Source organism: Geotrypetes seraphini, chromosome 1, assembly GCF_902459505.1.
Source record: "Geotrypetes seraphini chromosome 1, aGeoSer1.1, whole genome shotgun sequence".
NCBI lineage: Eukaryota > Metazoa > Chordata > Amphibia > Gymnophiona > Dermophiidae > Geotrypetes > Geotrypetes seraphini.
In genome coordinates this window covers 215,955,186-215,978,984 of record NC_047084.1, presented here as the reverse complement: position 1 = coordinate 215,978,984, position 23,799 = coordinate 215,955,186, and the positions used below count along the sequence as shown (strand labels likewise).

The window sequence follows — 23,799 nt, the reverse complement described above, 5'->3', positions numbered from 1 at the left end:
GTTTTAGACGTATCTAAAACCAGCTTAGGCCATTCCTCTGCCTGTAAACGCCTAGAGCGAAAAGAGGCATTTCTGGAGGAGGGGATAGGGCGGGAGGTGGGCCGACCTAGACAGTCGTACAGCAAGTATAACCAGAAACTTGAGCAGATTGCCCAATCAGAACTTATACGTTCAAAACAGGTATAAGTTCCGAAAAGGGGCTGCTGAGCTGATCACCCCGGCAACCTGCCCACCCCCCACCACAACAATCGTGGCAGGAGAGATGCCTCATCTCCCCTGTCTCGATCACCCCACCCTCAAACTGCCGTGACCTGCGGCAGGAGAGATGCCCAATCTCTCCTGTTGCAATTCGGGGAAAGGGGTGATTGCGATCACGGCAGGAGATGTCCAATCTCTCCTGCCGCAATCCACCCCCCCACTCCATACCAGCAGAGGAAGCCCAACCCCTCATGCTGAAGCGTGAGCCCCGCGACCCCCCCACCCCCCTCAAAATACAGGCAGGAGGGAGCCCAACCCTTTCTGCCCACAGCGACCCCCCCCTTAAAATATGGGCAGGAGAGAGCCCAACAGCTCCTGCCCACGGCGACCCCCCAACCCCCCCTTAAAATACAGGCAGGAGGGAACCCAACCCCTCCTGTCAACGGCGACTCCACCTCCTTTAAAATACAGGCAGGAGGGATCCCAGGCCCTCCTGCCCATGACCGTCCCCCGATCGGCCCCCCTGAACCCCGCAACTACTCCCCCACCCCTTCACTTATATTAGTTGGATGGACGGTCGGGTCCCAAGCCCATCCGCCCTGCCATCCTCTGAATGGCAGGCCTTAGGGCCTGATTGGGCCAGGTGCCTAAGGCCCTGCCCACAGGAGGGGCCTAAGGCAACTGGGTCAATTCTGGACGAATGGGCTTGGGACCCGTCTGTCCAACTAATGTAAGTGAAGGGGGGTACAGGGGTGGGGGGGGCGATCAGGGGTTCGGTTATGGGAGGCGTCATGGGCTGGAGGGCCTGGGATCTCTCCTGTCCGTATTTTAAAGGGGGGGGTGGAGGGTTGCATTTTAAGGGGGGGTTGGAGGGTTGCTGTGGACAGGAGCTGTTAGGCTCCTTCCTGCCCATATTTTAAAGGGGGTAGGAGGGTGGATTCTGTAACCAGTGTTGTTTTTGACAGACGCCGGTTACAGAATCCAGCTTTTAGGCAAAGGACTGTCCCCTCCTTCACCTAAAAGGTCTTGTTTTGGGCGTTTGGAATTTAGGCTATTTTTTGGTTGATAATGTGTTGTAATTTTAGACATAGTGGTGGTCTAGGCATTTAAACTGCTGAACGTAGAGGTAGGCCATTCTAAAAAAAACCTCATTTTGGACATTTTTTTTTGAGAAGGGACATTTTCCCTGCTGCTACTTTCAGCGTTTAGAGCCTTAGGCCAAAAGAGGACTTAAGACGTTTTTTTTATTATGCCCCTCCATGGCTCTCTATACTAGTCTAATATATTCCTAGTAGCTTAATAAGGTTAATTAATTAATCAGCTCAATAACATGATGCAGACAGTAGTCCAGCAGCAAGAGGGTTGCTATCCAGTCTTTTGCACCGAGTGTCACATGTATGATTTTCTCCCGGTTGGCGAGGTTATATGTGTGCTCGCTGCAAAGAGCTCCTAGCTCTTAGAGAATGAGTATGTTCCCTTGAGGCTAGAGTAGCAGACTTGGAGGAGCTAAGGGAGACTTGGAGGAATACATAGAGGAGACCTATAAGGATGCTGTAAAGAAGTTCCACCTCTAATCTGGTAGTCCCTATGCTGCCTTGGAGGAGAGAGGTCGCCTAGGAGAGCATCACCTGGGTGAAGTAGGAAATAATCCTGTAGCTAGGACCTGCCCACCAGGGGATGCAATATCCTCTCACACCAAGGATGTCTCTCCAGGGGCTTCTGCAATTCATATCTGCAATTCTGAGCCATGCCAATCTCCTCATGGCTTCAGACAAAGCAGAAACCCTAGAGGATAATTCAAAGGCATCATATGCAGACTGCACCATGAGTTGTCTTAATTGAGTAATGGTGCTAGATATGTATTGGAATTCCACCTTCCGATGCGATGGAAGATATTTGTGAAATTTAGGCAGTTGTTTAACCAGGTGCTTCAGATAAGTAGAAGTTGTAATTTATGACATGATTTGCAAACATGGAGTTTTGGTATAGACGTCTACCAAACCTGTCCATAGCACGCCCCTCTCGCCCTGGTGGAACTGAGGTGTAGACTTTAGAAAGGGAAGACTTTTTTTTAGTGTGGATTCAACCACAAAGATTGATGAGAAAGCTGAGGTTTATCAAATCCAGGACAGAGAATGATCCTGTAAAGAGAGTCCAGCTTTCTAGGAGCAGCAGAAACCGAAAGAGGAGACTCCCAATTTTTATGAAGAATTTCCTTCAGGATTCTATGCAAAGGAAGTTTAATAAGCTCCTTAGGAGGATGTTTATAGTCCATGGTCTCCATAAATTCGGCCAAATATTTGGAGTCTGCTTCCATGTCTTTACCCATTTGTCTAATAAAGTGAATAAAAGAAATGGGCTCCAAAGGAGATGCTTCTTTAGGAGGAGTCTTGCAAGGAGAATGCGTCCCAGGAGAGTCATAGGCTTCTGTGGTGGAATGAGAAGCATCATTGTTGGAATCCAGGCGAAGATCCGAGTTCACAAGTAGTGAGGGAGATCGTTGTTGCTGTTTAGCACTGTACCGTTCTGATTAGGAAGGCGATGAAGGATGTTTATGTTTTTCTGGACGCTTAGGAGAGAGGTGTTTCGATTTGCAAGAACACTTGCTAGACTGAGAGCGTCGAGAAGAAGAAGACTGACGCTTCGATGAGCTGGAGAGGTGTCTAAAAGAATAATGCTTCGATGCATGGCTAGATGATGACAGGTGCTGAAAGCCATGATGGTGCATCGATGGAGCAGTGGTAGTACCCGCATCTCGTGTGGCATGATGTTCAGGCTGGGCCGGTACAGGAGGAGTCTACATCAGGGTAACAAGTTTAAACATATCCCCATACTCCACATGAAAGACAGCATCAAGTTTTTCTTTGAAAGCGAGCACCAATAACTTTGGCTTTGATGCAGGTACCAATGATGCCTCGACTCACTCCAGAGAGGATGACACAGATGACGATGCACCCCTCGAGGTTGAAGCGAGTCACATTAAGGGTTTTTGTTTAGCCGACATGATTAGGTTCGATGCCTTAGTAGCCTATGACTCTCTCTGGGAAGCTGGCAGCTTTTTAGCCTGCAAAACTGGTGCCGGTGCAAGTGCCTCAGACGATGGCGATGTCTTTGACGCAGAGGGCTTGGATGCCAATGCATGCAATACCTCCACTCCCTCCATGATACCGAAGAGCTGCTGTTGTTGTAGAATGCGACTTATAATGGAGCATTTCTTGAGAGTTCAACAACATGCGCAGGTCTTGATGTGATGCTTGGGGTCAAGGCACTGAATATACCAGCTATGCGAGTCGGTGATGGAAATAGTGCGCTGGCACCTGCCGCACTTTTTAAAGCCAGTTAACGGGCAGGACATGGAAGGGAAAATCGCCTTAGCTAAATCAAAAGTCATAGGCTGAGGCAAGAAAGAAGGCCCCGCCGTTGAAAAAAAAGAAAAATATCATTTTTTTGTGTGTGTTTTAAGATAAAGAAACAAACAGAAAAGAAATTGTAAAGAAAAATTACACACGCAAGTGGGAAGGCTAAAACGCAGAACATTGAAAGCATGACTTCTTAGCTCCGCAAAAAATTAAGAACTGAGGAGCCGTGTGCCTACGTTGGGTGGGGGGCACTTTCTAAAGTTCTTAAAGTGCCAGTGCTCTTGTACAACTGTCCAAACTGGGGCTCCGTTGATGATGTCACCCACGTGAGAATATGCTACCTGCTTCTCTTGGGCTAAAAATTGTATCCACCTATGCTCTCCCAAACTCCATCAATGTGCACACTCACTGGTAATGTACACCCCAACAAAATATAGCACATTTTTCTACTAGTCTGTATTCTATAATAGGCCATTTATGTAACTTCCTGCTGCCTGAACCTAAGCAGCATCTACAGAATTACCCTTACAAAGTACACACGGTGTGTATGTTTCTATGGCAACCAATGTTCTCACTAAGTTTGCATACATTATTTGCATGGAATGTATTTTCACAGCCTTGGATATAAGTTTTATATTTGCATTGGGAAACTGTATACTGAACTCCAGCCTATCTCTAACCCACAGTTTATTACACTGGTCTCCAGACCATTGCAAGTACTGAACTACGCCTCCGGCATCTCCTCTGACGTAACAACAGCCACCACCAGACCAGAGTCAAAGGGACCAAACTCCACGCCCTGGCTTAGGACCGCCAGCCTCCACAGTCTGGAGAGAGAAAAGCCGGAAAACCATCATTAACCTGTTTGGTTCCCCCCACCTTCCTCCTCCAAGAGTAGAACTTTACCCTTTCGCACACTAATGAAGCAGAACTTTACAACGTCTAGTACAGACGTAGCTTACGAACAGCAGGGAAGAGACGGTCGTTTTTGTTTTTTTTTAGGAAACAGCCAGTCCCCGACTTCCCCACACAAATTATTTATCTGTCCCTTTTTGATAGCTTCGGAGAGAAAACCCCACAAGCCAACCCACTCCCTTCACGGCACAAATCCCGCGCCCTTTTCCAGAAGCTGCCCGCGCAGCGAACGCAACCACCACACACAGTCAGGAAAGCAGAGGTTGGTTTACGCTGGCTCCGACTATGTCCTGCTGGTGCACATGCGCGGACGAGCGAGGCACCGATGCTACATTCCACTTCTGCGGTAGGGGTGAGCAAGATATGGGCAGAGGCGCGCTGTGGACGATGGAGAGGTAAAAAAATAAAATAAAAATGGATTTATCGCTTGCTTGGTAACACTGCTGTATCCGTACGCGGACGTCACAAGATGAGCCCTGAGAAGTTTGTGCGGTGTTCTGTGTCCTTCTCAGGTGTTTTAGGAGAGCAGCAGAAAAAGTTGGGTCACTTGTCTGGATTTGAGAGAACAACCCCTTCCCCACACTGTACTGATTTCTTTCTGGAAGTCTTTGGAACACTGTCCCATGCTTTCAGAAAGAAAAGTAAAGTTGGGCTTATGTTCATGGGGAGGGGGGGTACGAAATCCTTATAAGCGTTGCTTGATTGAGCGTGAACTGAAAGTGTGGTTTCTTGCAAACTTTTAAAGGAGTTGAGAAGCTTCTCTGGGTTTTTTTCCCAGCTTTTTATTTTTAGCAAAAACATCATACATATAAACAATAGTACTTCTTCTCTGTTAATGCACCTCTCTTGCTTTTGTTAGGAAGTGTTGTCATAGACAACATAGGGGACAGTCATTGAGTCACTTAGCCAGGAGGCAAGGAGGCTTTAAGGAGTTAGTTTCAGGGGTGGAAGAAGGTGAATCAGTTTCTGTCACAGATTAGGCTGATTGTTATTGCCACCTGATCAAAACTAGGTGTGGGTGTGTCAGGGCAAGGGTGGCGGCAGAACATTTTGGCCGAGATATTATTAGAAACTGAATACTGAACAATAGTTTTCTAGTGCACAGTTTTAGTACAGTCAATAAAAAGGGCATGTCTACTGTGTGCCTTTTTGATCAAGTAAGCTGTAAATGCTTTAGTTATTCAAGCTTGTATTATTTTTTTTATCTTGAGTGTTGTAATTACAAATTAAGGGTGTAATAATAAACATGTCAAATACAAGTATAGAAATGCTCAGATTCCAAAAGCCATGTAACTAAAAAAAAATCTTAACATTTTTCAGACAATAAATAACCCTCTTAAATGTGTAAATCTTCCGGTTATAGAGTGTTATTCCATAAAAATCCTGAGCTCAGATCCTAAAGTATGGCTTTGCTAAAGCATTTCAAGAAGTATTGTATAGAACTACAGAAAGGTCATAATAAAATTGCAAATACCATGTCAAATTTTTCAAAGTTAAATTCTTCAAATGGGCATAATACAAAACAGAGGGCCAATGAGCCAAGTGTGTTCCTCTCAAGAAAGCAATACAAGCATTGTGTATCATGTGAAGTGTAGAGACAACTTTTTGGAGAGGTTATGTGACATGCCAAGAATTCTAGCACTTTTTTTGTCTATGCTGTATTGACTGCCCTCCCTTCCCTTTTTATCAAGCTGCACTAGAGCAGTAGTCTGAAACCCGCGGCTCACCAGGGATTGTTTTAAAGCCCTTGGTATTATAAAGAATGATTCTTTATGGAAAACTTGTGCCTTAAATGTCTGGCGGTCACGTTCTGGCACATTGCCCACTTCAGGCAAGCGCTTGCCTGTGTCTGTATGCGATTGTGAGGTGAAGTGGAGATGACAATCGCATACAGACACAGGAAAGCGCTTGCGTGAGGTTACAGCAGTGAGGCGGGCAATGTTCCAGAACATAAGGTAACCATTGGAGGCAGTGCAGTTTGTGCGTGCCTTCATCCGGGGTCTCATGGTCTTGTCTATCGAGTTGACATCGGCTCCCGGTTTGGCACTCCTTCATCTCTGGATGTGCAGGGCTGCTCCATTTCTTGCACTACTTTCATCTCTGGATGTGCAGGGCTGCTCCATTTCTTGCACTACTTTCATCTCTAGATGTACACTGTGGCTCTGGCTCCCTGTCTGGCGTTGCTCCATCTCTGGAGATACACAGTGGTTTCGGTAACCTGTCTGGTACTGTTTGCTCTCTGGAGCTACAGTATAGCTTTGAAAGCCTATCTGGAGCTGTTTCTTTGCTGTCATACACTGCAACTTCGATTATATTCTGCCACTACTGAAGCTTATCTTCTGGCACTGCTCCCTTTCTGGCTTGGCGGATGAGCTTCAGCACTGTCCCAGATCTGACGCTGCAGTGGTGCTTTGGATTTATTTATTTAGATTTCTATCCCGTCCTTCCATGAGCTCAGAATGTGTTACAAAAGCACATACACAGTAGATTACAGTAGACACAAAACAGTTATATTAGACATTCAAGGTATATTTCAGTTTATAGACATTCATTGCATTACAGTCAGTTATATTAGACATTCAAGGTACATTACAGTTATATGGACATTCATGTGCATTACATAGCACAGCTATGGTAGTGTAGGACAAGACAGGAAGTAGAGAGGTGTTCATAGCAGTCACGGGAGTGTTTCCTGTTGATTGTTCATCGGAAGAAGAGAGTATAGGGGAGCAGCTTGCTGGAGGTATGGCACTGATATTATCTTTGATTGTACAGAGAGGCTTCGGCTGCTGGTTTCTCATGACTACGCGTTAAGGGCCTTCAGCTCCATCTCTGGCTCTGACCCAGTTCTGGATGTACTGAAGGGTATTTGACTCTGTTTAATTCTGGCTACCAGATTGACAGTGTTCTGTCGCTGGACTTAGAGTACTACTTTGGTTGCCGTGTTGTGTTACCCCATCTCGGGATGTTGGACACTACTTGTTTGGGCGTGGCTTCCTCTGCAGGATTCAATGTCCGCATGACTCAATTTCTAGACATAGTAACTGGCCCAATTAGACTAGTCAGTCTGCCTCCCTTTTTGGATGCCGTCTGCGGCTCCTTGCAGAGCGTGAGTCATTGATTCCTTTCTCTGTAGCTCCACGGGTGCTTGCCCAGGGCAACTTCTTTGCTCTTAGTTGTACGTGCCTCCCAAAGTTAATGTGCCATATTCAGGTCGCATATCTAGTTTTGGCTGTTCCTGGAGTCCTCATACTTAGCCGCTGATTTGCATGTGATCTTCCTGGGCTGTGGCATGCAGTTCCTTAGGTCCTGCATGTCTTCGGTCTGTTGGTTAGGCTTTAGCCCCTTCCCATGGACAGCCTCACTGCTGCTTGGGGATCCCAGTTGGGTCCCTGGTCTCTCTTTCTGTTTCTTCATTCTGTTCCATATCCCACACCAGTGAAGACTGCTTTGCTACATCCCACTCATCTCTGGATTCATCTAATCGTAACATCTTGCTCTTACAAATTTTTTAGGAGACATCTTGAAACATACTTATTCTCTAGACTCTTAGGTGATTAAAACTTTTCATTCATCTGTATTATTTTTCTTTTGTAAACCGCTTAGAACTTAACGGTAACTGCGGCATAGAAGTAAATTTTTATGTTATTCTGATGACAAGGAAGAAAAAATTATGTTCCATCTGATAATTTCTGTTCCTTTAGTGTTTAGTCACAACAGATGAATCCAGAGTCCCGCCTTTTCTACTCTTTTCAGTTTTGCCTTTGTTCCTTAGGCACTGGCCAGGTGGGCAGCCTCCATGTGAATTTCTCAAAAGAAAATAAAAATAGCCTTTCTGGGTCAAACCAGTGGTCCATCTAACCCAGTATCCCATCCTCACGGAGGCCAATCCAAGTCACAAGTACCTGGCAAAAACACAAATAGTAGCAGCATTCCATGCTTCTGATCCAAGGCAAGTAGTGGTTTTCCCCATGTCTGTCTTAACAGCAGACTGTGGACTTTTCCTCTAGAAACTTGTTCAAACCTTTTTTTTAAACCAGTTACATTAACCACTCTTACCACATCCGCTGGCAATGCATTCCAGAGCTTAACTATTCTCTGAGTGAAAAAATATTTCCTCCTATTGGTTTTAAAAGTATTAAGACTTCAAGTGTCCCCTAGTCTTTGTAAATCTTGATGCAGTAAAAAGTTGATCCAATTGTATCCGTTCTACACCACTCAGGATTTTGTAGATTTCAATCGTATCTCCCCTCAGTCGTCTCTTTTCCAAGCTGAAGAGCCCTAACCTCTTTAGTCTTTCCTTATACAAGAGGAGTTCCATCCTCTTTATTATCTTGGTTGCTCTTCTTTGAACCTTTTCTATTTCCGCTATATCTTTTTTGAGATAAGGAGACCAGAACTGAATGCATTACTCAAGGTAAGGTCACACCATTCAGTGATACAGAGGCATTATAACCTTTTTAGTCTTTTTACCATCCCTTTTCTAATAATTCCTAGCATTTTGTTTGCTTTTTTGGCCACTGCCGCACATTGGGCGGAAGGTTTAAGTGTATTGTCCACGATGACACCCAGATCTTTTTTCTGAGCGCTGACCCCCAAGGTGAACCCTAGCATCTGGTAACTATGATTTGTGCAGTTAGGCCTTGTTCATTGATTCTGCTACTTTGTTAAGAGAAATAATGAAGTTCCAGTGATCAGACCATCCCATATATGACAGAGCTCAGCTTTGTGTTCTCTATCTCTGCCTGCTAGTAGGTGGACTTAACCCACTCGTCTCTAGATTCATTTGCTGTGACTAAAGGAACAAATATTATCAAGTAAGAACATAATTTTTCCTTTATGATTATATGAGGGTGGTTTGAAATGTTTCTTTTCTTTTTTTTTTTTTAAATATCTTTATTCATTTTAAAACTTTCAATAAGTGTAAAATACATTACAATCACTTTACACTTTAGCATCACTTAATATTTCCAACAACGCATACTTCACATCATATATCCCTCCCCCTCTTTATACATAACCATTGTTCTTGAACATAAGAAATCATCAAATATCCCCACTCACCCTCCCTACCCTGGACGTGTGTATACAAATGGGACAATGCTCTTCATTCTGCACAATAAGTTGTTAATGGCTCCCAAACATTCTTAAATTTCTGGGAATGCCTCCGCTGTATGGCTAGTAGTAACCTTTCCATTTTAAAAACATGGCATAATGAATTCCACCAGAAATTATAATTCAATCGATCCCAATTTTTCCAATTTTTCATAATTTGTTGTATGGCAACCTCTGTCATAATAAGCAACAATTTATTATTACTAGAAGATATTTGGCTCTTAGCCCTCATTGATGTACCAAATAATACCGTATCATGATAACGCCACCGGATTTTCCAGTAAATTATTTGCTTGGCTCCAAATGGATTTCCAAAAGCTAAGTATCGATGGACAATAGAATAGTAAATGATCCAATGTCCTAGCTTCGAGATGACAGTGGCAGGATCTATTAGACTTAGAGCTATCTAATTTCCGTAAACGAACTGGGGTCCAAACTGCTCTATGTAATAAGAAAAAACAAGTTTGTCTCATAGATGCCGACGCTGTACATCTCATCCTCCAAGCCCAAATTCGTGGCCATTGAGATGCAGTAATTTGATGCTTAATCTCAATGCTCCAAATGTCCCTTAGACCAGTCTTTGGTTTCTTATTTAAAAATTCAAATATTAATTTATACCACTGAGCGGCCTGGTGTACCAGGAAATCCACCTGAAAACATAAGAACGGCAGACTATACTGATTACTAAGATTTTTCCATTCAGGGAACCCCACCTGAATAACCTGCTTCAACTGCAACCATTTATAATTTTGTGATTTGAAATGTTTCTAAAAAAGCAAGTTAAACTACGTAGTCTCATTCAAGGGCTATACACTAAGTCCAATGACTTTCCAGTTTTATCGTAAGCTATTTTTTCCTACGATAGAAAAGAGCTGGAAACTTGCTGGACTAAGGGCTCCTTTTATCAAGCTGCGGTAGGTGGTTAACGGGTGGAATACCGCCTGCCGCGCTAGTCGCTAACGCCTCCATTGAAGAGGCATTAGTTTTTTGGTGTGCCGTGGGGGTTAGCGCGTGATGAAATGTCTGATAAAAGGAGTCCTAAGTGTATAGCCCTTGATGGAGACAATGTTGTTTAACTTTCTTTTTTACCAAACTTTTCAAACCACCCTCATAGTATGATACATGATTTTTATTGTATACTTCTTTCTTTGAGCACTTTTACTTGCAAACATGGATTGATTGAAATGTGATTGAAACAAAACACAATCACCATATACTCTTGCTGTTGCTTCTGTCCTGGGGGTCCTTTTATTAAACTGCGGTAAGTGCTAGTGCATGCTTTCCACACATTAAAAGGACTTCCCAGTTGGACATGCACTGCCATCCCTCGGTAAATTTGCCTATCTGTGTGCGTGCTAAAATAATTTTTCGTAATTTTGTCTAAGGGGGTGTGTATGGAAGTGGAGAGTGGGCATGACAGCGCTAATCATTTAACATGTTCCTATCTTGAGTACCTGAATAAATTTATTTAAACTATTCTGAGCTCCTTAGGAGAATGGCATAGAAAATTGAATGAATGAATATCATCACTTTCAAAAATGCACCAGATAGAAACACTGCAAATATTACAAAACAAAAGCATGTGTGACTGTTTTGACCATAGAGCCCTCCCACACATATCTGAAACTTCTGGGTGTAGTCTTACGAGGGAGTGCTAAGATGTTCTCAGCCCAACTAACTTCCTAAATTTTGAGCATTATTTTGCCACTGTGGCTGAAAAACATTATTTTATTTTGCAAAGTGCTAATTTGCAGAATCGTAATGCTAAGTTTTGACATTGTTTCAGATCATTTATTTGAACCATGTCAACGAAAAGAGTGAAATTTTCAAGTGTGGAACTCTGAGCCATCATGAAGTTCCTATTCCTGCAGAAGAAAACTCCAAAGGAAATCCATGAATGTATGATGCAAACATTGAGTGAGAAATAAATATCTATCATATTCCAAAATGAAGAAGTGATGTGCTAGTGATAGAGATTTTGAGACCGAGGATGCAGCAAGGTCTGGGAGGCCTCAAACAATTTTGGTAGATTGGTGAATATCAGGTAAAACAATTGCTGAGATACTATAGATATCCAAGGAATGTGTTGGGTATATAATCCAGGAGCAGATGGGTATGCAGAAGCTGTCAGCCAAGTGGGTGCCCAAATATTTGAATGATGATGAGAAATGATGTCAGGTGGACACTTCCAAGTTGATTTGCAGCATTTTTAGCGAGCTGGTGCCAACACTTTGGAAAAACTAGTTACTGTTGATAAAACATGGTTACACCACTATGATCCTGAGACAAAACAACAGTCCATGCAGTGGTGGCTCACGGGTTCTCCAAGGCCAAGGAAATTCAAGACCCAGAAGTCAGCAGGAAGGGTCATGGCCACAGTGTTTAGGGATCAGGAAGGTGCTGTAATGACTGCCCATCTTCCAAGGGGCCAAACAGTTAATCCAGAATACTACTGTAACTTGTTGTGCCGATTTAAAGGAGGCTTTGAAAGAGAAAAGGAGGGAGAAGCTGCGGAAAGGAGTTCTCTTTTTGCAAGACAATGCACCTGCTCAAAAGGCTGGCAAAACGATGGATGTTTTGATGCAGTTAGGGTTTCGGTGCAGACCATCCATCCTATTCATCAGATCTTACTCCATTTGACTATTTTCTGTTTCCAAACCTTAAAATGAGTTTGAAAGGGTGACAATTTTCGAGTGATTCAGAGGTGATTGCAGCAGCAAAGCAGTATTTCAGTGATCAGATAGAATATTTTTTGGAAACATAGTAACATAGTAACATAGTAGATGACGGCAGATAAAGACCCGAATGGTCCATCCAGTCTGCCCAACCTGATTCAATTTAAATTTTTTTTTTTTTTTTTTAATTTTTTCTTCTTAGCTATTTCTGGGCAAGAATCCAAAGCTTTACCCGGTACTGTGCTTGGGTTCCAACTGCCAAAATCTCTGTTAAGACTTACTCCAGCCCATCTACACCCTCCCAGCCATTGAAGTCCTCCCCTGCCCATCCTCCACCAAACGGCCATACACAGACACAGACCGTGCAAGTCTGCCCAGTAACTGGCCTAGTTCAATATTTAATATTATTTTCTGATTCTAAATCTTCTGTGTTCATCCCATGCTTCTTTGAACTCAGTCACAGTTTTACTCTCCACCACCTCTCTCGGGAGCGCATTCCAGGCATCCACTACCCTCTCCGTAAAGTAGAATTTCCTAACATTGCCCCTGAATCTACCACCCCTCAACCTCAAATTATGTCCTCTGGTTTTACCATTTTCCTTTCTCTGGAAAAGATTTTGTTCTACGTTAATACCCTTCAAGTATTTGAGCGTCTGAATCATATCTCCCCTGTCTCTCCTTTCCTCTAGGGCAGTGATGGCTAACCTTTTTGAGCCCGAGTGCCCAAACTGCCGCACAAAACCAAAGAATTTCCTCAAAGTGCCAGCATGTCAATTAAACCTTATTAACAAGATTTTAGTATCTAAAAACTCTTTATAAAGTTGCCTGAACTATGTAACATCATTTTTAAAGGTTGGAATCTTTGTATTGTCAGAGAATCAATTTGATTCACAATCCTTTGGTTTTCATTTCAATTTATTGGCAATTTATAATGTTTTAATGATTTCATTCATGGGCCGAATACACACATACTTTTCTCTGTCGCCGCACTCTTTGACCAAAAGATTTGTAAGCCTGCAACCATGTCAAGGTAGACTCTTTCAGCAGCTCCCCTCCCTCCCCCTTACCTTTGTGGCCAAGTCAAAATGATCTACCAACAATAAAATTTTAAAAACACAAAGCACGCTGTACGCAGAGAAAATGTTAATTATCATTTATATTCCGCGGGTTTTCAAAGAGGTCAAGGCAGATGACTTTATGCAATGTCACCTCAGTAACAACTATACAAAAATAGACAAATATTCCCCCTCCCTTTTTACTAAACCGCGATAGCGGTTTTTAGCGCAGGGACCTGCACTGAATGCCCCCCCCTGCTCTTGAAGCTCATAGGCTCCCTGCGCTAAAAAACGCTATTGCGGTTTAGTAAAAGGGGGCCATAGTGCAAAATATAGACAGCATATATAAATTCTCAAAACGGACACATTTTGATCACTAAATTGAAAATAAAATAATTTTCCTACCTTTGGTAATTTCATCAGTCTCTGGTTGCACTTTATTCTTCTGACTGTGCATCCAATATTTCTTCCCTTTTTTCAGCCTCCTGTATGCTTTCTCTCCTCCAGACCTCATTCCCTCCCCAAACTTTTTCTTTGTTTCACCCTGCCCCCTTCTTTCTTTTTCTCTCTCTCCATACCCCCTTTCATTCTGTATGTCTGTCTTTCTCTCTCTCTCCGTGCCCCATTTTTCTTTGTTTCACCCAGCCCTCTTTCATTTTTTTTTTTGGCTCCCTGTCCCCCCCTTTCTTTCTTTCTCCTTGCCCTCCCCTATGCCACCACCATTGGGAAAATGCTGCCACCGCCATTGGGGAATAGGCTGCCACTGCCGCTATCGGGAACAGGCCAGCGCCGAGTTCGCCCTGCTTCTCTTCCCCACGGGGCCGACCAACTCTCACCACTCGACGTCATTTCTAACATCGGAGAGGACGTTCTGGGCCAGCCAGGCAGCGATTGGCTGGCCCAGAACGTCCTCTCCGACATCAGAATTGACGCGGGTGGCGAGAGTTGGTCGGCCCCACAGGGAAAAGCAGGGAGAACTTGGCACCGGCCTGTTCCCAATAGTGGCGGTGGCACTCAAGTGGCTAAAGAGACGCAGTTTGCCAGCCTAGGGAGAACACTGGAGGGTGGCCAGCTGTACACCCCCTTGGGGCGTAAAACCGGGGCAGACCGCCCCCACCCCCACCTTGGTATGCCACTGTCTGTACCTCACTCCCTCCCTATGACCCAAAATTATCCTTTCTTCTATTCCCCGTGTACACAACCATCTCTTTCCCTCCCTTCCTCTCTCCCAAGTCCTTGCCTTCTGTGTCCAAAAACACATTCCCTCCCCCACCTCAGCATCTCTTTCCCTCCCTTCCTCTCTCCCAAGTCCATGCCTTCTGTGTCCAAAAACACATTCCCTTCCCCACCTCAGCATCTATTTCCCTCCCTTCCTCTCTCCCAAGTCCATGCCTTGTGTCCAAAAACCCATTCCCTCCCCCACCTCAGCATCTATTTCCCTCCCTTCCTCTCTCCCAAGTCCATGCCTTCTGTGTCCAAAAACCCATTCCCTCCCCCACCTCAGCATCTCTTTCCCTCCCTTCCTCTCTCCCAAGTTCATGCCTTCTTTGTCCAAAAACCCATTCCCTCCCCCACCTCAGCATCTCTTTCCCTCCCTTCCTCTCTCCCAAGTCCATGCCTTCTGTGTGCAAAAACCCATTCCCTCCCCCACCTCAGCATCTCTTTCCCTCCTTTCCTCTCTCCCAAGTTCATGCTTTCTGTGTCCAAAAACCCATTCCATCCCCCACCTCAGCATCTTTCCCTCCCTTCCTTTCTCCCAAGTTCATGCCTTGTGTCCAAAACGCACTCCCTCCCCCTTTTGTGTTCCCCGTTTGTCTCCCACCCCATCTTAGCAACTTTCTCAGCAAAATGTAGCTCGAGCCGCGTAGGCTTGTCTTCTATTTCCTGCCTGTCCCGCCGCACACACATAGCCGATCGGAAATCTTCCCCGACTTCAGCACTGACATCGGAGGGCGGGCTTTGCTTAAGCCCTCCCTCCAACGTCAGCGCTGACGTCGGGGAAGATTTCCGATCGGCTGTGTGAGCGGCAGGGCAGTCGGAGTAGAAGACGAGCCTCGCGGCTCGAGTTATATTTAACCCCGCGGATCCGCCATCGTCCCCGTTCAGCTCTCTCTCCTGTGCACCCCCTGGTAGTACTGCCCTGATGGCGGCCCTGCGCGTGCCAGCTGCAAGGCCTTCGCGTGCCACAGTTGGCACACGTGCCATAGGTTCGCCATCGCTGCTCTAGGGTATACATATTCAGGGCTTCCAGTCTCTCCTCATACGTCTTCTGGCGCAAGCCTCCTATCATTTTCATCGCCCTCCTCTGGACCGCCTCAAGTCTTCTTGCGTCTTTCGCCAGATACGGTCTCCAAAACTGAACACAATACTCCCAAGTGGGGCCTCACCAATGACCTGTACAGGGGCATCAACACCTTCTTCCTTCTACTGACTACGCCTCTCTTTATACAGCCCAGCATCTTCTGGCAGCAGCCACAGAAACTTCAGACATGATGTGCCAAATGTGTTGAACTTAGGGGTGAATATGTGAAATAACTTTTAAGTTTCATGGCTCCACATCATTCCCTTCTCGGTTGGGCTGAGAACTTTCAGCACCTCCTCGTATTAGTAGAAAGTCATAACTAGAGGGGGCGCTAGTGAGCCCGATGAGTTAGGCAGCTGAACGAGCGTGCTCCGCGGGCTTAGTCTCAAACATTACTCAAAAAGCATTTTTTATCGCAAATTACTTAGCTCAAAATCATACCTTGATCGTCGGAATGTCTGCCGGTAAGCCGCATAAGCGCAAAAGCGCTGAGCCTCCTTCCCCGACAAAATCGGAAGCCGGCAAGCCCGACGACACGGCATCGGCAGCCATCTTAGGTGAGCTAAAAGAAATAAAAGATCTAATATTGGAAACGAAGCAAGACGTTGGGGACCTTAAAAATGACTTTGCTACACTAAAAGAGGAATTAGCCTCTGTACAATCTGCGACGGTGTTATTAGAAGCCAGAACCGCCGTGAATGAAAACAACATAAAATCACTGTTTAAGCAGACGAACCGCGTGGCAGCCTTGGAAAAAGCGCTTGAAGATGCGGACAACCGCGCAAGACGGACCAGCTTTAGACTTTTGGGGCTACCGGAGGGTAGGGAGGCATGTGACCTGGTTGATTTCTTGGCGGTCCTGTTGCCCCAGATCTTAAAAATGAATGATGACACCAAGATAGATTTTGACTCTGCTTTTCGCCTGCCACAGCCCACGGTTTTCCATAAGAAATATCCAAGGCCTGTACTAGTCACACTTTTGAAACACCAGCAAGTGCTTAAAATTATGCAGCAGGCCAAACTACACTCTCCCATTACGTTTGAAGGAAATAAGATTTTGATTGTGCCTGACCTGGCTAAAGAAACTGCAAAGAGAAGAAAACTACTTCTATCATACAGACCCCAGCTCAAAAACTTAGGGGCCAAATTTGGTATGTTATATCCAGCACGCCTGAGAGTTACATATAATAACTCCACAAAAGACTATCACAACCCTGCAGACCTTGCTGATTTCATTGAATCTGTAAAACCTACTGACATAGACAAGACTTGATTACCATGTTGCGGCTGTGAGACCTCATGCAGGCATTTGGAGTTCTTTATGAGTTATATGGCTCACTATATACTGGTATAAAGTATTAACATTGCTGCTTGTTGCCTTACATATGCGATAATGATGCCAATATCTGTTTCCATATAGTCCTGTTGGAGCCTGCTGTTTAGGCTTTTCTCTCTTGTCAGCTTTCTGACCCATGGATTTTTTCCGCTGTTTGTTACAGTTTAGTATGTTATTGCAGGTACTGTTGAATATTATATGTGCAGAATATGCTTTTTTCTTATGTTCCAGGTACAATACCTTCATTTGTGAGTGTGTGGGCTATCTGTCATTATGTATTGACTCAGTATGCATCTATATTGAAATGTATTAATGGCTCTAACTTGCTTTTCTCTGAATGTGAAAGGATTTCACAATCCAGTGAAGAGGATCAAACTATTACGTTACACTGAACAATACAATCCTGATATTATATTCTACCAAGAAACACACCTTAATGAAACCGAAGCAAAAAAAATTGCCCCAAAATGGGCGTATGCCCCATTATTCTCACCATCTATTGGAAGGAAAAATGGTGTCCTTACTCTGGTTAGAAAACGCACTGACTTAAAAATAATTTCTTCATCTCATGACTCAGATGGAAGATGGATTCGGGTCACATTAGATGTGAGCAGTTGTCTCATACATGTTTACAATATTTATGCACCAAATCAAGACTGTCCTACTTATTTTGAAGCCTTAGCCAATGACATCAGTGCTGTTGCCTCTCACCCGATAATAATAGGTGGGGATTTTAACCTGATTTTAAATCCAGAGAAGGACAGGAAATCTAAGTCTACCTATAGGAAATCTAAAGCATGGCACTCTCTACAGGATTTAATTTACCAACTGAAATTGGTAGACCCATGGAGATTATTACACCAAAATGATGAGATGTTCACTTTCTTCTCGCCACCGCATGCGTCATATTCCAGAATTGATTTTTTTCTCCTGAGTTACTCCTTAATGCATAAAGTAGACTATGCCGATATTCAGCCACTGACTGTATCAGACCATTCTTCTATTACAATCACATTGAAAGATGTCACTCCGCCGAAACCACCAGGTGTCTGGAGGCTCAATACCTCACTATTACAAGATTCCTTATTTTTGGACCACATTACTCGACATATCAATGATTATTTTGAAATAAATAAAGTGGAAGAAACCTCATGGCAGAACACATGGGATGCCTTTAAATCATATATTAGAGGGATTATTATATCCTACGCTGCTAGGAAAAAATCTGAACATAAACGACAATTGAGGGATATGGAGTCCCGGATAATGACAATGGAATCTCAACACATAACGGATCCTTCTAATATTACTCTACAACTTGCTCAAAATAAACTCCGTTATGAATACAATCTACAATTGAGTACTGCAGCTGCATCAGAAGTACTTATACAAGCTTCTCATTATTATGATACTTCCAATAAGGCCGGTCATCAATTAGCACAATACTTGAAACTGAAATTAGAAAAAACAACGATACCTGCCATTAAAACGAATAATAATGAGCTCCTAACCTCGGATCAAGCCATTTGTCATCAATTTCACGATTTTTACAATGACCTTTACCAGTCAGACAATCCATCCATATCTTCCATAGAGGAATATCTTCATAATATATCTGGTCCCAAATTGGATGAGACGGATGATGAGATGTTGTCAGCACCTCTGGAATTTGACAATCTGGAAGAAGCACTGAACTCCATGGCCAAGCATAAAGCACCAGGGCCGGATGGCTTCCCTGTGGAGTTCTACTTGGCCTTTATAGACTCGATTCTACCATTCTTGCTATCTTATTTGAATCATCTTATTAGCCAAGGAATGGCTATGGGTTCGTTTACGGAAGCACTGATCATTGTTCTGCCTAAACCTGACAAGGATCCATTATATGTATCTAACTATAGACCTTTATCATTGATAAATATTGATGCTAAGTTATATGCGAAAATACTGGCGACCAGATTACAGGTGATTTTACCTAAGTTAATCCACACTGATCAAAACGGATTTATGAAAGGCCGTCTGGCCAGTGATAACTCACGTTTATTTTCTCATATCATCTCACTGACCTCTACTTCAACATTACCATATGTCACCATTGCCTTAGATGCTGAAAAAGCATTTGATCGTGTGGAATGGTCGTTTATGTTTGCTGTATTAACATGGTTTGGCTTTAAGAAATCTTTTCTTCAAATGGTGAAAGTGCTGTATTCTCATCCGTCAACAAGACTTCGAATCAATAATGTCCTCTCAAAAACTTTCTGTCCATCCAGAGGTACAAGGCAAGGTTGCCCACTTTCACCACTCTTGTTCAATTTGGCTCTGGAGCCCCTGCTAATTGATATTCGCTCTAAGGCTACAATTTGTGGTTTTCAATTGGCAGATTTAAACTTTAAATTGACTGCCTATGCGGACGATGTACAAATATATACTTTGTTGGATTCTGTTCCGTCTGTCTTAAATACGATAGCTGCTTACTCATTAGTATCCGGATATAAACTCAATTTGACAAAATCAGAAGTTATGCCGCTTTCCAGATTACCATGCGGAGATGACATCAGGAAGTTGGGCCTTAAATATTCACCAACTAAATTGAAATATCTAGGGATCTACTTTGGAGCTTCTATAGAAGAGACTCAGGAATATAACATCTCATATATAATGGATATTTTACATAGTACCACTGCTAGATGGTCACCGCTCAAATTGTCTTGGTGGGGTCGTTTAGACTCCATCAAAATGGTATTGGCACCTAAGATAACCTATATACTGTCTATGATTCCATTCTTGTTTCCTCCCAATGTTTACAAGAAATTTGAATCTATTCTAGTCAAATTCCTATGGAATGCTAAGCCACCTCGGATTGCTCTAAAAAAATTAAAATGTACTAAAGATAATGGAGGTGTCAATTTTCCGAGCCTGTATGACTATCATGTGGCTTTCATATGTAGGCAGGGATCTCAATGGTTTATTGACATTGATGAACAATACTCACCTGCTTGGTTGAAACTAGAACGTGCCTTACTACCTGAAGAGAATCTTAAATATCTACCTTTCGCCAATAAAGGGAGCACATCTCGTAATAATACTATTTTATCATCTACTATCACTGCTGTACAAGAATTAGATGCAATAACTCCTACGCCATGGAATACCACTACTAGTTCACCTTTATGGAGAAACCCTTGTTTACTAATCCAGGGTCGCTATATTGAATGGAAATCTTGGCGCAAGAAGGGCGTGTGGGACATGAGTCAACTATTAACTGATCTTCAGTGTTTAGATTTCGACACTATCTCAAGGTCTTATAATTTGGAAGCTTTCCGTCATTACGAGTGGCTTCAACTGAAACACTGCCTATCAACCTATCTCAAAAACACAAAATTGTCAACTGACACCCCTACCTTTTTACGGTGGGCTGCCCTTATTAATTCTACCACAGGTCAAGCATCGGCGTGGTACAAATTACTACATAAACATAAATATGCCCCCCCTGTAGTGCTATATGATATATGGGCTTATGATATGGCAGTCTCAGCGGATCAATCTGATTGGAAAGAGATTTGGCTCACGTCTTTCAAAGCTCTGAAATCGACTTCCATATGGCATTCTGTTCTGTTCCTGTACCACAGAGCGTATTGGACACCACACAAATTGGCTAAACTTGGGTCAACTGTTTCGAATAAATGTTGGTCTTGTTTGACCGAAACGGGTACGTTAGACCACATGATTTATTATTGTACTCACCTAAAAACGTTTTGGTCTGACGTATGGGTTACCATCTGTAAGATTCTGAATATTAGTGAGGATTTATCTCTGGCTATTATTATATATGGTACATGTGCCTTGCAGAAATGTCAGTTAGATAAATATGAATCCAGATTACTTAGATGTTTAATTCTCATTGCACTTAAATCCATATTATCCAATTGGAAAGATTTTTCTATACTACACTATACTTATTGGTGGAATATGGTTTGTCTGTTTTCTAAATATGAAAAGATAGCCGCTGAAAAGACTAATTCATGTACCACTTATCACAAGGTATGGTCTCCTGTACTGCTATACTGTACAACTCTATAGTTTAACATATATAAGCCTTTCGATCTGTATTAGTTTATTTTCTTATTGACATAGCAAGATTATCTTCATTATAATTGGCATGTCTTGTGATATTTCGAGATCATATATTCACATATATTTATATCCACACGAACTGCACTAAGTTGAATTGAAGGTTTTATTCTGCAATACATGATCTGTTGTTCTCAGTTATATGTTTTGTACTGTTTACAAAATTTAAATAAAAACAGATTGAACTTAAAAAAAAAAGAAAGTCATAACTAAGCTTGCACTCTTTGAATCAATTGAATGCTTATTAATTGTGATGATATCAAGTTTCAAGTTTATTAAGTATTTGATTAATCTTTTACTCAAATATCTAAGCGATGAACAAATCATTCAATTTACGGTACAGATAATACAGGGGTGATAAAAGACAGATGGACACTAAACAAAACATATTAAATTAACAATTAACAGAATAAACAAAAAAGGAAAACAAAGGGAAAGGCAGGGTAATGAAATACAATAATAATGATAGAAAGAAGGACGATTATGGTAAAAAACAATAGGAGGGAAATAAAAGAAGTAGCCTTATTAAAATAAGCAAAAATAGGCTGGGACTCCTAAATATCATAAGCGTCTTTGAAAGAAAGCTCTTAAGTTTACTTTTAAATTTATCTAAGTTCTTTTCTTCTCTGAGATAAATAGGGAGTTCCAAGTTTGAGGAGCTGTAACAGAGAAGATAAAGTGCCGCCGTGTATTAATAACTTTAAGTGAGGGTGTAACGAATAGATGTTGGTCAATAGATCTCAGTGATCTGATTGGGGTATAAGGGATCAGTAACTTGTAGATGAAAGCTGGGGTTTTATATAACAAGGATTTGAAAGTAAGTAGATTTAGTTTATATTGAATTCGATGCGCTACTGGAAGCCAGTGTGCTTTCTTAAGAAGAGGAGTGACGTGATCAAATTTCCTTGCATTCATTATGAGTTTAATTAAGATATTTTGAATGATCTGCAAACTTCTAATTTCTTTTTGAGCTATTCCCATAAGTAAAGCGTTACAATAATAATTTTTTGAAATAACCAGGGAATGAATTAGTATATTAAGAGACTTTGGACAAAGAAATTTGGATAGTGAACGAATCTGGCGAAGTCTGTAAAAGGAAGATTTAACAATATTACTAATATGATTATGGTAAGTCAGTTTTTCATCAAAGACCACTCCTAAGATTTTGATATTACTTATTAGTTGTAAGGCGGTACTTTTAATCGAAATTGGAAAAGAAACTTTAGAACTATCTTTCCAAGGGAAAAACATGATGTTTGATTTATTAACATTGAGGGCTAATCTGTTTGTGTCAAGCCATTGATGAATCTTCTCAAGTTTCCTGTTAATTTCTAATGTTTCTGCAGGGTTAGTTGGGTCAAGTGGCTGCAAAAGCTGAATATCATCTGCATAAGCGGTAAAGCCAATATCTTGGAAGAGGGTCATAAGTGGTGCAAGAAAAATATTAAATAAAAGTGGTGAAAGAATGGACCCCTGTGGGATACCATAAGTTACTGAAAAACTTTCTGAAGTTGTGTTATTGAAGGATAATTGAAGTGCGATTTTCAAAATAAGATTTGAACCAGAGGAGAACCTGATCTGTAATGCCAATGGACTGTAATCTATCTATGAGAAGGTTATGGTCAATCGTATCAAATGCAGATGAAAGATCAAGGGAAATCAGAAGGACTGATGTATGGTGATCTAAAAAGTAAAGTATGGAAGTGGTTAGGCCAATCAGTGAATATTTGGTAGAATGATACTGTCTAAAGCCTGTTTGGTTAGGATGTAAAATGTTTGTTTTTTCTATGAACTCGGATACTTGATTAAATACCACCTTCTCAGTTAACTTTGCCAAGAAGGGGATATTTGCGATTGGCCTGTAATTGGATTTTTCTTCAGAACTAATTTTTTGGTCTTTAATAATGGGTCGAATGACTGCTTTTTTCCATGCTAAAGGCATTACGCTTTTTTGAAGACTTTCTTGAATTAGTGCAAGGATGAAGGGCCCGAAAATAGTAAAATAGCGTTTGAGAATAAAAGGGGGGATAGAATCCACTTGAGAGCCCTTTTATTAATGGTTTTGATAAGGTATTCAATCGATTTGGTAAATTAAATTGGGAACATTTTGAGGATAGTGAGAATCTTGAATCGGTTTGCTCCTGATCTGATATGGAATATAGATTCATAGTAAAGTTTTTCCTAATACTGTTAACCTTCACTATGAAGTAGGTAGCAAGTTCATGGGCAATGGGCAGGTTATTAGTTGTTTGATTTTGTTTATTAGAAATTGATTTTAGAATGGAGTAAAGAGTAGAAACATTTTTAGCTTTCAGAATTAGTCCGGAATTAATATTTCATTTTTGCCTGATTTATTTTTAGTTTGTATAGATTAGAATGTTCTTTTTTTCAATGGTTGATCTGGGTCTTATTTTTTCTTCACCCTATGTTCTAGGGAACAAAGCTGTTTTTTTAATAAGGGCAAGTTCTACCGTAAACCAAGGATTTAATTGTTTTCGAGTGGAAACGGGTCTTATTTGGGTCGGTGCTAACTCATCTAATAGATGTCTTGTGGATAAATTCCATTGGACTAGAAAATCGTCCAAAGAGCTGGCCTTGAGGTCTGAAAGATTTAGTTTAAAGGCTGAAGTAATTGAGTCAAAAGAAAAGTTGTTAAAATCTCTATACTTTAACAGTATGAGAAATATTATGCGCTTTGTGAAGTGAAGTTATGTGA

The 23,799-nt window shown here is 42.1% G+C and overlaps 1 protein-coding gene across 3 annotated transcripts in view; it reads left to right on the top strand.

Moving 5' to 3' along the window:
* The first annotated feature begins 4,366 nt into the window (after positions 1–4,366).
* NIPAL1 (NIPA like domain containing 1) overlaps positions 4,367–23,799 on the top strand; it is an 83,716-nt gene continuing 64,283 nt past the window's right edge. Inside the window, exon 1 of one of the 3 annotated variants that reach the window (XM_033946023.1) lies at positions 4,367–4,867. In XM_033946023.1, coding sequence (XP_033801914.1) covers positions 4,758–4,867 — 110 coding nt within the window. In that variant the 5' untranslated portion in view covers positions 4,367–4,757. Of the gene's footprint in view, positions 4,868–4,926; positions 5,010–11,409; positions 11,632–23,799 lie in introns of those variants that run through there. The other 2 variants (XM_033946032.1, XM_033946041.1) reach the window with 2 other exon arrangements.